The 13169-nt window shown below is 32.6% G+C and overlaps 1 protein-coding gene and 1 long non-coding RNA gene across 7 annotated transcripts in view; both read right to left on the bottom strand.

Moving 5' to 3' along the window:
* Nucleotides 1-12284, bottom strand: part of LOC100794872 (3-oxoacyl-[acyl-carrier-protein] synthase II, chloroplastic) — a 32202-nt gene extending 19918 nt beyond the window's left edge. For 2 of the 5 annotated variants that reach the window (XM_006597823.4, XM_006597822.4), the window contains exons 1-7: nucleotides 11970-12271; nucleotides 7890-8092; nucleotides 7607-7810; nucleotides 2000-2110; nucleotides 1790-1885; nucleotides 1608-1653; nucleotides 1442-1521 (exon numbers count right to left, since the gene is read on the bottom strand). In XM_006597823.4, the coding sequence (XP_006597886.1) occupies nucleotides 1442-1521; nucleotides 1608-1653; nucleotides 1790-1885; nucleotides 2000-2110; nucleotides 7607-7810; nucleotides 7890-8092; nucleotides 11970-12099 (870 nt within the window). In that variant the 5' untranslated portion in view covers nucleotides 12100-12271. Of the gene's footprint in view, nucleotides 1-1441; nucleotides 1522-1607; nucleotides 1654-1789; nucleotides 1886-1999; nucleotides 2111-7606; nucleotides 7811-7889; nucleotides 8093-11969 lie in introns of all 5 variants that reach the window. The other 3 variants (XM_006597821.4, XM_006597820.4, XM_006597824.4) reach the window with 3 other exon arrangements.
* On the bottom strand, nucleotides 3804-6022 carry LOC106796028 (uncharacterized). Of its 2 annotated transcripts, XR_005888899.1 has the most exons (4): nucleotides 5838-6022; nucleotides 5392-5708; nucleotides 5065-5261; nucleotides 3804-4975 (listed from the first exon to the last, which is right to left on the bottom strand). It is a non-coding gene; the product is annotated as an uncharacterized lncRNA (long non-coding RNA). The 2 variants fall into 2 exon arrangements; XR_001384856.3 differs by having other exon boundaries at nucleotides 5065-5708.
* Nucleotides 12285-13169: the final 885 nt, after the last annotated feature.

Below are 13169 nucleotides of genomic sequence, written 5' to 3'. Positions count from 1 at the left end.
TTCTTGTATATTCATTTTCTTTCTATGATAACAAGTCTAAAAAATACTTAAGAGACATTTAATATTTTATATTTTAAATTGACATTCTTGAAGGTCTAAAATAGTTAATTTTTTCCAATAATGTTATCATCTTTCAAATGTCCATTTATATTGAGGTGTAAAATAAATCTAGAGTTAAAAAATAGGAATAAATTACATTTTGAATAAAATATGATTATGATCCATAATACTTGCCTGAGTTTTATTTTTGTTCTCTAATAAAAAAAGTTTTTTTATTTTTACTCCCTAATAAAATAAAAAATTTGTGTTTAGTTCTTTATGTTTTTTTAGTCCATAATAAATAAGTGAATTTTGTGTTTATTTCCTATTTATTTTTTCATTTTTTATTAGTCCCTTTGAAAAAGACTAATAACAAATATAAAAAATTATTTGAAAATAAACAAAAATCAGTTAATTTATCTAGAACTAAAAAAGTATTAAGAATAAAAAAAAATTATTGTTTCATTATGAACATAATGCAAATAAAAAATTTATTAGGAACAAACACAAAATTTAAATATTATTGAATATCATAAACATATTTTAGTCTTATATTTTTGTCAATGAACTTTTCATGATTTATGATTTTTGTTCCTAAACTTTTCAAAGACCACCCAACATCTCTCAACTTTTTTTACCTACATAGCTTTTAGTCTTTTGTGTCTATTTTATCTGTTAAAAATGATGATGTGACAATTGTTGATTGATTATTATTTTACTATGATTCATTTTTTGGCAGCTTTTAACAAGCAAGAAATGATATTTGTAAAGGACTAAATAAGTTGAATTGCTTCATCTACGTAAACTTTCACTGCCATGACCCCTATCTCTCGTACCCAAGTAACTCATGCAAGAAACGAAAATCCTCAAACTAACAAATTAGTTGCCATGTTGTAACCCTTTCATTCTTTCAAATCAAACAAAAATACCCCTCTCTTATGACCACTGCACCATGCTCTCCCCCTCCGTCTCCGAGGTGATTTTCGGCAACCACCATCACTCCCTCCACGCAGTGGGCCGACACAACAGAGGCGCCACTGCACACATGGGCAACCAGGGCCCTCTTCTTCTTAATTTGCTTCACCTTAGAGGTTAGAGTGGATGATCGTAACATGAAGCCCTCTTCTTCTCTATTGTGTTTGTATTTTTTTTTTTTACTTTTTACTTTGGGTTGCACGAAGGAATTTTTTTGCTGTCAATTTTTTAAATGGGAGGGTTTGAAGGATGATTGGGAGTTGACGAGGGTTTGAAGGTGCTTCTGCAATAGGTGTTACTGTGATAAATTATTCAAGCAATTTCTCACAGTTTATAACGGCCAGAAAATATAAGAAAATAAAAATAGTGTCACGTAGGCCATAATAATAGTAAAAACAAGAAAGCAATAGGAGTTTTGTAGTATTACAGTATCCCAAGGGCGTGAAGCTTTAGAAGGATCACTATTTCTCCGTGAGAGTGTCCTACATGCCACAAAGCCTCCTAGGCCTACACCAATTATTGTTGGATAGGTATCATCATATTTATGCTAAGAAAATCATGCACATCAGAAAGAATAAGTTAAAATAGTATACCAATTGGTACAATAGCACCATCTGAGCCACCACAAAGCATCAAGTCCTGCAATTACTTACATTTTTAATGTTTTCAATAAAATAACTATATAATTACACTAAACTTGTTTTAAGAAATAAAAGATTGGTAAAATATGAGAAATCTACCATCTAATAAGCAAATGCTGAAGTGAGATACTTACAGCTTCACCTCTAATGATATGGTTTGCAGCATTCAATATACAAAAATTACTAGTAGCACACGCTGTAGAGATTGAATAATTAGGGCCCATCCACCCCTAAAGTTTTCATATGATAAATAAATAATTGGTTAGAAGCTATATATAGACAAATTAAAAATCAAGGCCTCTGTATATGGTGTCCATAACATGTGCTAAATTTTATACACAAACCAGATCCATTGCGAGTATGGCAGAACCCATATTTGTTGTTGCAAAGGGTATAGTAAAAGGATTAATCCTCTTATATGAGACTCGAAAAGCTTCAACAGCATCATAACAAATCTGTTCAACACAAATAAGAAAAGGGCAAAGAGTCAATAAAAGGCCAGTATCGTGTAGAATACAGTGATGGCCTAACCAAATTTGGAATATTGATAGAAAGGGATATGATAAAATGAAATGGAACATAACAAAATGAAGGATTAAATAACTTTTTATCACTATAAAATAGGATTTCTTTTAGTCTTTCAAAGTTTTTGTTTTAGGTATTGCTTCAAAGATATAATTTTTTTAGTCCTTGTTATTAAGTAACAACATTAATTAATGATGTAACAATGACGCTGATAACTTATTGACTTGTAACATCATTAAGGAGTTTGACAGAGTAATCATGCATAATTTTTTTATACACTTTATTTTAAATCCTTCATCAACCGGTCTGATTTCATCAATTATTTTGAATAAATGAGGATTTAAAAACATAGTTAAAAAAATCACACATAATTATCCTATTAAGCTGGATGATGTGATAAGTTTTTTTAACTTGTTATTCATTATTTAATTTTTTTTATTTAATAATAGAAACTAAAATCAATTTTAACAAAGGATTAAAATCAAAACAAATTTTTCATAGGACTAAGATAAAAACTTTTATTTTATAGGAACAAAAGGATATTTAAACCTAAAATAAAACCTTTATTTTATTTACTTGGATGTGTTGTGATGCAATGAATAAACAAAATTCTAATTCATCTTATTCCTTCCAAATTGGGGAGAAAGATAAATGAAGGTAAAATAATCGAATTAAGACATAATAGGTGTAACACATTTCCATTTCATTATTCTCATTTTACCAATCAAAAACAATGAACACTACTAGAATGTTAACTAGTTGGCATTTTTACCAATCAAAAAACCGATGTTAACAAGAGCACGGTGACATTTTTGTAAATAATTCGAGTTAGTTAACATTGGTTTTATAAAAAACGATGTTAAATAGTTGAGGTTAACATTGGTTATTTAAAAAATCGATGTTGGGGCATGACGAAAGAGTGAGCGATAAGGGTTCAAGAGGACTGCATGTTATCACTCCAACTGTAGAAGATTTGCAACAAGCTCACTTGTATGTGTTGAATAATAGTAATGAAGTTTTGCCATACATACTTCGGCATGAAGGTTTAGTGAAAGTAATCCAAAAATTTTGAAGAACTAGGTCTTGAAAAAGCATAACAAGACTTTCCTAGATTGGTTTAAAGATAGAATCTTTGCTGATGATAATGCTTCTGAAACATTAAGAAAGCTAGCAGATAGGCCTAAAAGAAATGTTATAACTTGGCAAGGATACGATATAAACAAGTATTCCTTTTATACAAAAGCACAAGACGAGAAAAGTACAATGCAAAACAATGGGGTCACCCTAAGGGCTGAATCTCAACACTTCACCAGTGTACATGATGACAATCCATGTGTAGCTTCCATCCCTTACTTTGGGTTCATTGAAGAAATTTGGGAGCTTAACTATGTCAAATTTATTGTCTGTGTTTTCAAATGTAAATGGGTTGACAATAACACCGGTGTACGGATCGATGATGTAGGATTTACATTGGTAGATCTAAAGAAACTCGCTTACCAGAATGACCCTTTCATCATGGCAGAACAAGCTAAACAAGTATTTTATGTTCAAGACCCTTGTGATGAAAGGTGATCAGTGGTTCTACACGAGAAAACAATTGGTGTTAATGTTGAAGATGATGATTTATACATTGATACTTATGTTAGTCCTTTGTCGGCTAACATCGTCAAAGAGGAAGAAGCTGACGGCATTCATGCTAATCGTAATGATCATGATAAAGGAGAATTAATTAACATCGTCTAATGCAATTTTCTTATTATGTATTGCATTTCAGTTCATTCATTTACATAACTTATTCAGTTTTGTGATAATCTTAATTAACTAATGTTTTTTTCTTTACATGCAAATGGCTACATCACCCAGCTATCCTCCTCCTCCTCCTCCTCCTGGTGCAGCATCACAGTCACCGTCTACCTTGAAGCGGGCAAGAAAAGTCACACATCTAAGATCATTGGCGACTACACCAGTTGGGGTAGAGAGACCGCTGGTCCATGTCGATTCTGCGACCGGGAAGGCCGACGGTCCCCACAGTAAGAAGTTAAGAACATATTTGGGGATCGTCGCTCGTGATAAGGTCGATGTCACATGAGAAATGGAAGTAAGTTCCTACTGCTCAGAAGGATTTGATATGGGAGGATATTCAGGTATTTTAGTTAAATCTTTCATTTTATTCATTGATAATAAAATTGTAATTTAGTAACAATAGAATGTAAATTTTTGTTTGTCAAGCTGAATTTGATATACCTAAAGCATCTGATCAGAGGAAAAAAAAAAGAAATACTTCAGACTGTGGGGGAGCGATGGAGACATTTCAAGTCTGATTTGATGTCAAAATGGGCACTTGCAGCCGACAAGGAAAGTGACGACGACATTGTATGCAAAAAGTATGACATTAGCAAGGAGAAGTGGGCCCAATTTTGTCAGACCTGCAGAGACCCTTCGTGGAAGGTAACTAATTTGTGATTTTCATTGTTTTCAACTTTAAATTCACTTATTATAATACATTGTAATCATGAGTTTCATTAATGTTGAATTTTTGCAGGATGTGCAAAAAAAGACACAGGCCATCCAGAAGCAAAACACAGCCCCTCACGTGTTATCTCGTGGGGGTTATGAATATTTAGAAAACAAGTTGATGAATGAGAAGAGAAAGAAAAAATTGGAGGAAGATGCTCAATCCGGAAGCACTGGCACCATGATTGATCCCCCATCTCCCATCAGACAACACGTGAAGTGGAAGATGACCCGCACCAAGAAACCTGGTCAGATGACGTCTGAGGCAGCAAAGGAAATTCCTGATAAGATTATAAGTCACTTTCCATTAATAATTATAATTATTTATGTTTATTGTGTGATTGACTAAACGAATAAATATGTTTTGTACCGGATTCGTTGCAAGCGTCATAGGGTTCCTTTGTCCCCCATGGACGTTAGGATGTCCTGACTGCTGCCATTGGGTGACCAGAACACCCTGGTCGTGTGCGTGCTACTGGAGCTGGTGTGACGATCAAGAAATACTTTGGACCGGCTCCAAGGACCTCCCACACGTCTTTCTCCATGGCTCCCAAAGACTTGGAGTAGCTAGCACAACAAATTAGGGACCAGTTGGAGGAGTCAATCACACAAAAAGTGACTCGACAACTAATGTTGTCCTTCAGCCAGATGCAGTTCTAGTTTCAATCACAGATGCAATCACAGGGACTAGCACTACCTTCTTGAGCCTGAGGTTGGTCCTTCAGCTGCTCGTGTCAGCACAAAGGAGAGTTGTGTTGATCCCTCAGGGAACGATCCAGACAGGGTGACTCAGACAAATGTGAGTTGTACATTGAAGAAAATCCTCCCTGCCTGGTTGCCCTAGGAAGAGTTTATGAGGGATCCACAACCGTTCACAACATTCCTTTGTTGCATGATCAAGTGAAGGTTGGTGTTGAGGAGGTTAGAGATATAGATGCTCCCATTCCTATACCCACTGAAGAGGTTAAGTTAGTGGGGCAGACACTTAACACCTTCCTTGCTTGGCTGACACATCTGGTCAAGCGTTTATCAGAACAAATATTTCAGTGTCATCAAATAATTTTTTTCAATTAGTGTTCACTGTAATTAAATTATGTTAGTTAACTATGTTGGATAAACAGAGAGCTGTGGGACTAGCAAAACCTGCAGATAGGCCGGATCATGAGGTCGATGATCCCATATATGTAATGACATTGACCATTCCACAACTTTTTCTAAAGCCATTGCAGGTTATGTGGGATGCTACCATGTTCAGGGTGTTTAATGAAGACTTCCCCTTGTACATAAAGCATGGAGATCTGTCTGATATAGCACACGGTGGTCAATGTCTCAGCATCTTTGTTATACAGTTGTGAATTCTGTAAGTCAATTTATACATAACTTACTTTGTGTTAACAACAATAGGCATATGACTGAGACAAGTATGCGAATGGGGAATTCCGATGTGTATGGATTCCTCAAGCCACAGTCCATCTAGAGATTTGGGCAATTGTAATTTGAATCAAAAAGTTACATGAAGAACTGGATGTAGAATTCAAAACGGGATGTGTACGTAGGAGCCTACCTGAATGGGTAAGTTAAACTGAAGAAATGAATTTAAATAATGTATAATACTATAATAACCTATATTGGTCTCCACTACAGTGAATATTGGCAAATGTTCATCATTTTGCCTAAGGTAAATATTGTCATCTGATTTTGTTCGTTGCATAATAGGCCAAACAACTACCTCAAAGGAATAATTAATAGGTCAGTGTTGTTTTTCAATACATTTGCATTAGCATTAGTCGAGAACATCAATATTTTAATTGTACAATAAGCATCCATGTTTGTACTCAACAGTGCTTTGAAAGGACTTGATGATACTCCACAAACTAAATCCAAGGCTGGTGCTAGGTGGATTGTTGTTAAAGTAAGTGATTTAAACAATGTTTTTCTACTTATATTTTATGTCTGTGTAGACTAATTTGTAGTTAACGTTGAATATCTAAATTTCATTATGTATTTAGTGTAACAGACAAAAAGGAAGCACTGAGTGTGGCTATTACGTGATGCACTAGATGTCAACTATAATCTTAGGAAGTTTCAAGAATAATTGGAAACGGTAATTGTTTAATTCAAACAAATTTGATTTTGTTATGATTGATATTATACTATTAACTTATGTTTTATTTTATCATGCAGTATTTCAATGATGCTAGACCATTAGAACTAGAGAGATTGAAGGTGTTTTGCATCCAGTGGGCAAAGTATTATTTGAAAGTTAGAAATGAAACTTAGGATGTTTAGGAAATTTTGTAATTTTAGTTTACTTGCTTTACATTTTTTACAATTCATGTCTCCTTTTAACATTAAATATTCTTTTAATTCATAGTTATTAATAAATTTCTCATGGAATTTTTCTGCTAAAAATTGTTTCAAAATAGAATGCAAATTATATATGTTGTGTTGTGTGGTCTAATTTAAAATTTACAGGTTAATTTTTGGGTTTATTGAAAAAACAGACAGTGTATTAAAAAAATTCCTTAAAACAACTTCGGTTTTTTAAAAAAACCGATGTTGACCTACACTAACAACATCGGTTTTCTAACAAACAGATGTTAACGTATAATAACATTGGCAATTAACATCGGTTTTTGTTGAAAATCGTTAACGTTGGCAGTTAACATCAGTTTTGTAAAAAAAACTGATGTTAACTGCCAACGTTGGTATGAACATATATACCTTTTTTGTTGTGTAATTCTTATTATATAATATCGGTTATTTAAATAATCAATGTTGTTATTTTACGTTATAACGATAATACTTTCAACATCGGTTAATAACCGATGTTGAAAGTCTTAAATAATCAATTTTAAAAGCTTATTTTCTAGTAGGGAAAAAAATTCTATTATATTTGTTAAGTGATTTACCTGCATGCCACCCATTGCTGAACCAATCAAAATCCCACATTTTTGTTTATTTAACTCATCCATTATGTCTTGAGTAATTCCACCATCCACCAAGGCCTTTTTCCCTGCCGTTAGCAAATACAACATATATTTATCCATCCTCTTTGAAAGTTTTGGTGCTACCCAACCATCAGTTGAAAAGGACTTGATCTCACCACCTATTCTCTGGAGACATAAATTGTTGAGAACAAAAACTACACCACACAACCACTAAGAATGCAATTTGAAATAGAATATTATGTACCGTTGGAAATTCTTCACAGTCAAAAGTATCAATCTTGCTTATCCCGCTAACACCCTCAAGTAAATTACTATAGAAGACATCAGGATCATGACCAAGTGGTGTAACCACACTCATGCCTGTCACAACTACTCGCCTGTGTTTTGTAGGTTTTCTCATTATTGTAGCGTCTTGAGTAGGTTGCAAAGCTACAACCATCGCTTTACCTTAAATTTTACAAATGCAAGGCACAATTCAATGATTATATGAATAATTGATTATGATTTGAACTGTGGTCAGAGAATGGTTTTCATGCCAACACAACTTAATAGTTTAAACTCCTACCATTCAAGAAAGTCAATAATGTTGAATGGAAGTGAATGCCTTCCACTAAGAAACAAGTAAATAGATGCATAGTTGATAAGTTAAGAAACAATAATCCTAAAGGTTACATCAAAATTGAGAGTGCTAGGAAGTACATGACGATAAAAGTTGAAGATAGACATCCCATTTTGGTTGCCAAAGTGGTAAATTTTTAAAATTTTTTGGTACTCACTTTCTAAAGCCCACTACTAAAAAATACATTTTTAACATCATCAATTTAACATTAATTTTATGAAAATCGATGTTAACATAAAAGCAGCGGCAATTTTGTAAATAAAATGACTTTGTTAACATTGGTTTTATAAAAATTGATGTTGTGTATATCTCTTAACATTGATTATGATTAAAATCAATGTTATTTTTTGTTCGTTAACATCGATTTGCTCATAACCGATGTTAAGAAATATACACAACTTCGGTTATTAAAAAATTGTTGTTAGTTTTTCTAAACAGTGTCTTGCCTACTGCCTTATTCTTCTCTTATACCATAATTAGATATGAATCTCACCACAAAGAAACATTCTTTGAAGAAAGAAAAGTCATGCCTCAAGGACTACCTCCACCTCATTCATTCTCACCAAATGCTCCATCTCACCATCAATCAACTCAATCAGGTTCCATAATTTTGTTCATTCTATACGATTTTCAATTCTCATTCTAAAAAATTTTCTGATTGTTCTTTCTAAACACTCTATGATTCATTTTCCTTCTTCTTTGTCCCATAGGTCATCCGCATTCACGGCTTCAAGAAAATCCACCATGCTCCTAAGGTTTTGTTCTCTCTCACACTAATTTAATGTGTTGTTTCGCTGCCGCACTAATTTTGTGCCTATTCTCATTGTTTTTCCTTAGTTTTTTCTAATTCAATGGTAATTAAGTAAAATTAAAAGATACACATTGAAGTAATAGTCTAGGATCTGTGTTTGCGCTCCATGAATCTTCGATGAACAAGAGAATGTTCTCGAATAGGTTTTCCTTTCAAGAAAAACTGCTAAAACACAAGTTGTCACTTTCCAGGACCAAAGGATATATTAGTTCACCAACTTTCTACAAATATTATGTTCATATACATATAAGAATTTTCTAATTTTTCTAAACCAAGAATTATATGCATATGAACATAAATATTTGTAGAAAATGGGTGAACTAATATATCATTTGGTCTAGAAAAGTGACAACTTGTGTTGCTTTGGTCCCTGAAAGTGTTTGTCTATATAAATTGTTCTCCAAAAGCAATGGTAGCAATTTGAAGATTATTATTATTAATTTTTTTGCAAAAAATGACATTGGTTGGTCTAAAATTGATGTAAAATGTGTCTTAACATCAGGGTTTTGGCTAAAACGGATGCTGTAAAGACACCTTCTACATCGGTTTTGGCCAAAACCGATGTGGTAAGCACATTCGACATCGGTTCTATCAAAAACTAAGGTTGTATATGACTTTCAATATCAATTTTTTTCATAACTGATGTAGAAAGTACTATATCATATACAATTTTGACCATATTTCTACATCAATTTCAGTCAGAACCAATGCAGATATTGATTTTTAATATCATTTTTTAAAATTGATGTTGAAAGTGCCTACTTTCAATGACGTTCATTTCAACTTCGGTATTTAGAACCGATATTGAAACTTCTCCATAACCGATGTTAAAGTCCTTTTATATAGTAGTGGTCATCTAATGTATTTATATCTAGATTTTTTTAAACCACTACAAAACTAGAACTAGTGGTGTAAAATTGCTAAAAGGAGATTTTGACGGTTTTTAACTTCTATAAATTAAAAATAATGTTATGTTGTGGTAATTCATCAACCAGGACCAGCAACAAAGAGGTTGGTGTAAGTGATCCAGATTGGATTGAATTATGTCTATTTTTCAACTCAATTAATTAAACTTAATTTAGTTGGATTGGATTGAGTTTACATTTTTTTTAATTCAATCCAACTTTAATTAGATTATATTAGATTGGTTATAGGGTTGGACCATTAAAAATTGCCACCTCTTTAAGTTTTGAAAAAAAAACCTCAAATTCAAAAATAATAAGGATGTTTTTAAAAATCATTCTTCATAAAACATTGTATTATTCATATGATAAACAAAAAAAAATAAACCATAAATATATACTTACATTATCATTTATAAAATAATGTATTACCTTAAAATAAATAGAAAAGGATAAACTTCAAAATAATGTATTACATTAAGATAAACAATGTATTATCTTGAGGATGGGGTGTGCTTAATTTAGGATTCTATATTAGTAATTTAATTGTACGTGGGTTGGATTGGGTTTTGGTAGGGTCCAAAACTCTAAATTCATCACCAATCCAATTTTAATTAAGTTCATTAAACTAAAACCATTTAACAATTACTATGGCCCCAACAATATTGCTTTTGGCCTCTACTAGCCAAGAGAAATTATCAAACTACCCTCCCCCCCCCCCCCCACCCTTCCCCGCCTCCCTTATCTTCATTCTCCTCTCCCTTTTTCCTTTTCTTCATTCATTCTCCCTTTTTTTCTCTCCTTCTCTTCATTCTCTGCATTCACACGCTGTCAATTTTTTTTGTTTTCATAGTTAAAACGGAATCACGATTCTATTTTTTCAGTTTTGTTATTGCTCAACTGAATCATAATTTTGTTGTATAACAAGTTTTGTTACACAATGGAATCAAAATTATGTTGTGCAATGCATTATGTAACACAACAAAATCATGATTTTGTTGTGTAACAAAATTTGTTGCACCAATTCCATTGTGTAATATTTTAGGTAACACAATAAAATATGACACAATGGAATCACGATTCCATTATGCTGTGTATTTTTTAAATAAATATATTTTTTGTATTGATTATATAGGTCAAAGGATTAAAATACATTTATATCTGACGAGATTACAATGTTAGCTGGATGGAGAAATATGGTACAAGATTAATGATGAAAATAATGGTATGCGAGATAATAATGATGAAAATGTGGGTGGTAAAGACATTGTTATGCAGGTGCAACCTAACCATCCTAAAATTTCTAGTTATTTCATAACTAATAAGGTATATTTCGTTAGACTTTTATTTGTATGTGTTTTGTGTCTTGTTACCGAATAAATTTTTCGATTTTATTAGGTTTTTCAAGAACGCAATGATTTGTTAAATTGGACTCCACATGTGGGGAAAGAGTACGGGTTTTTCAAGCTTTCTTTTTAAGAATTGTTGTCCCTTGCCTCTTGTTGTACCACAATAGAGAAGTTATTGCACACTTGAATATCACTCATGACAAAAGCCTTACAATTAATGCATACAAACTTTCAACTTAATGCAATTTCAATAAGTTAGAGGATCTCTATCCTTCTTTTCTGTCCAACGTCCGCATGCTCCACCACAAAACTAAACCCCCCACCTCAAAAATTAGTGTGCCACCACTCACTGCCCAAGGCTTCTCCCTCATTCACACTACCGCAGAGCATCATATATAACGAGGCATGCATTTTCAGATCTAGATCTGACGGCATTTCAAGATTCACTTTTCTTAGTGTTTTTTGTCGTTGTCCCTCTACCATGAAGTTTGGTGCGTCGTTGGCCAAGGTCCCCCCTCACCGTCGCTTGATTTAGATCTGGATGTGTTTTGATTTTGTTTTTTGTTGTGTTTTGAGATCCAAATCTGTTATTGTTGTGGTTTGATTTTTTTTTTAACTCGTCTAAAGACTATAAGTAAATTACCTGAACGAGGCACAAGATTGCAATGCTTCACAAGGTTGGAGTTGGGAAGGTGCTTCCTCCAAGTGGCAACCAGGTGGTTCCTCCAAGTGGCAACCAGGCACGTACAAAATGGAGAGGCTATGGAAGTCATATGGAGGAAATGAGAAGTGCAGAATGACAGCGAGTTAGTGACAGTGAAGGAGAAGTAGAAAATTGCGATGAAGGTCACGTTCTATTTATTTTATGAAAACTCAGAAGACGCTGGTTTTATGAACACTGAATGGTGGTTGCTTTGCCTAAAAATATTGATGAATATTAAACCTGTCTATATCTACCACTCTCTACTTACAACTGCTTTAATAAACAACACTTACTAAATTTTGCTGTTAAAAAAAATATTTGCCATATGTTTTTGGTGTACTACAGAACATGCCCACGAATCACATAAAGCATAAGATCTACGGTGACATTTTTTTCCAAAATAAATGTTGGTTAAAATAATTATAAAAATATAAAAGAAAACTAGACAGAAATATAATCACCTTTCTTGTTTTTGAGTTTCTTTTCACTTTCAGAGATGATTTTTAAATGACATAGATTGATGTTCTCATGTCTAATTACAAATTTTCATGCACTGAGAATTTGTAGGGTTGTATATGAATTATTTAAAAATCATATTAAAATGATTTCAAATTAATTGAAAATAACAGATAAAAAATATTAATAGAAAATATTTTTTAAAAATAAATATTTGTTAAAATAAGATCTACAGTGTCATTTTTTTCAAAATAAAGGTTGGTTAAAAGAAAACTAGACAGAAATCACCTTTCTTGGTTTGTCACGAAAACTGATTCATAACATTTAGATTTTCCCTTTAATAAAACAGAGTTTCTTTTCAGTTTCAGACATAGATTTTCCCTTTAAACTCAATGTTTTCCTGCCCAATTGCCAATTCAGTATATTAGTAAAAATTCTACAACTAATTAACCTGACAATCTTGCCCCAATATAAAACAAGAAACCCACTCACGTGTTTCATATTGATGACTGATGATGTAGGGGTAGGAAAAATGTAGAGAATAATTAAGGGAACTAAATTATTTTGTTTGAGTTATTTTTCATAAATTATCAATATAAAATTTTTTATATTGATGATTACAAATAATCTTAAAATGATCTATAAGATAATTATTATAAAAAAATAACAAACTTATTATATATA

The sequence above is a fragment of the Glycine max genome, chromosome 15 (genome assembly GCF_000004515.6).
Source record: "Glycine max cultivar Williams 82 chromosome 15, Glycine_max_v4.0, whole genome shotgun sequence".
In the NCBI taxonomy this organism is placed as follows: domain Eukaryota; kingdom Viridiplantae; phylum Streptophyta; class Magnoliopsida; order Fabales; family Fabaceae; genus Glycine; species Glycine max.
Note: the sequence above shows the minus strand (reverse complement) of the source record. Positions and strands in the feature narration are given on the sequence as shown.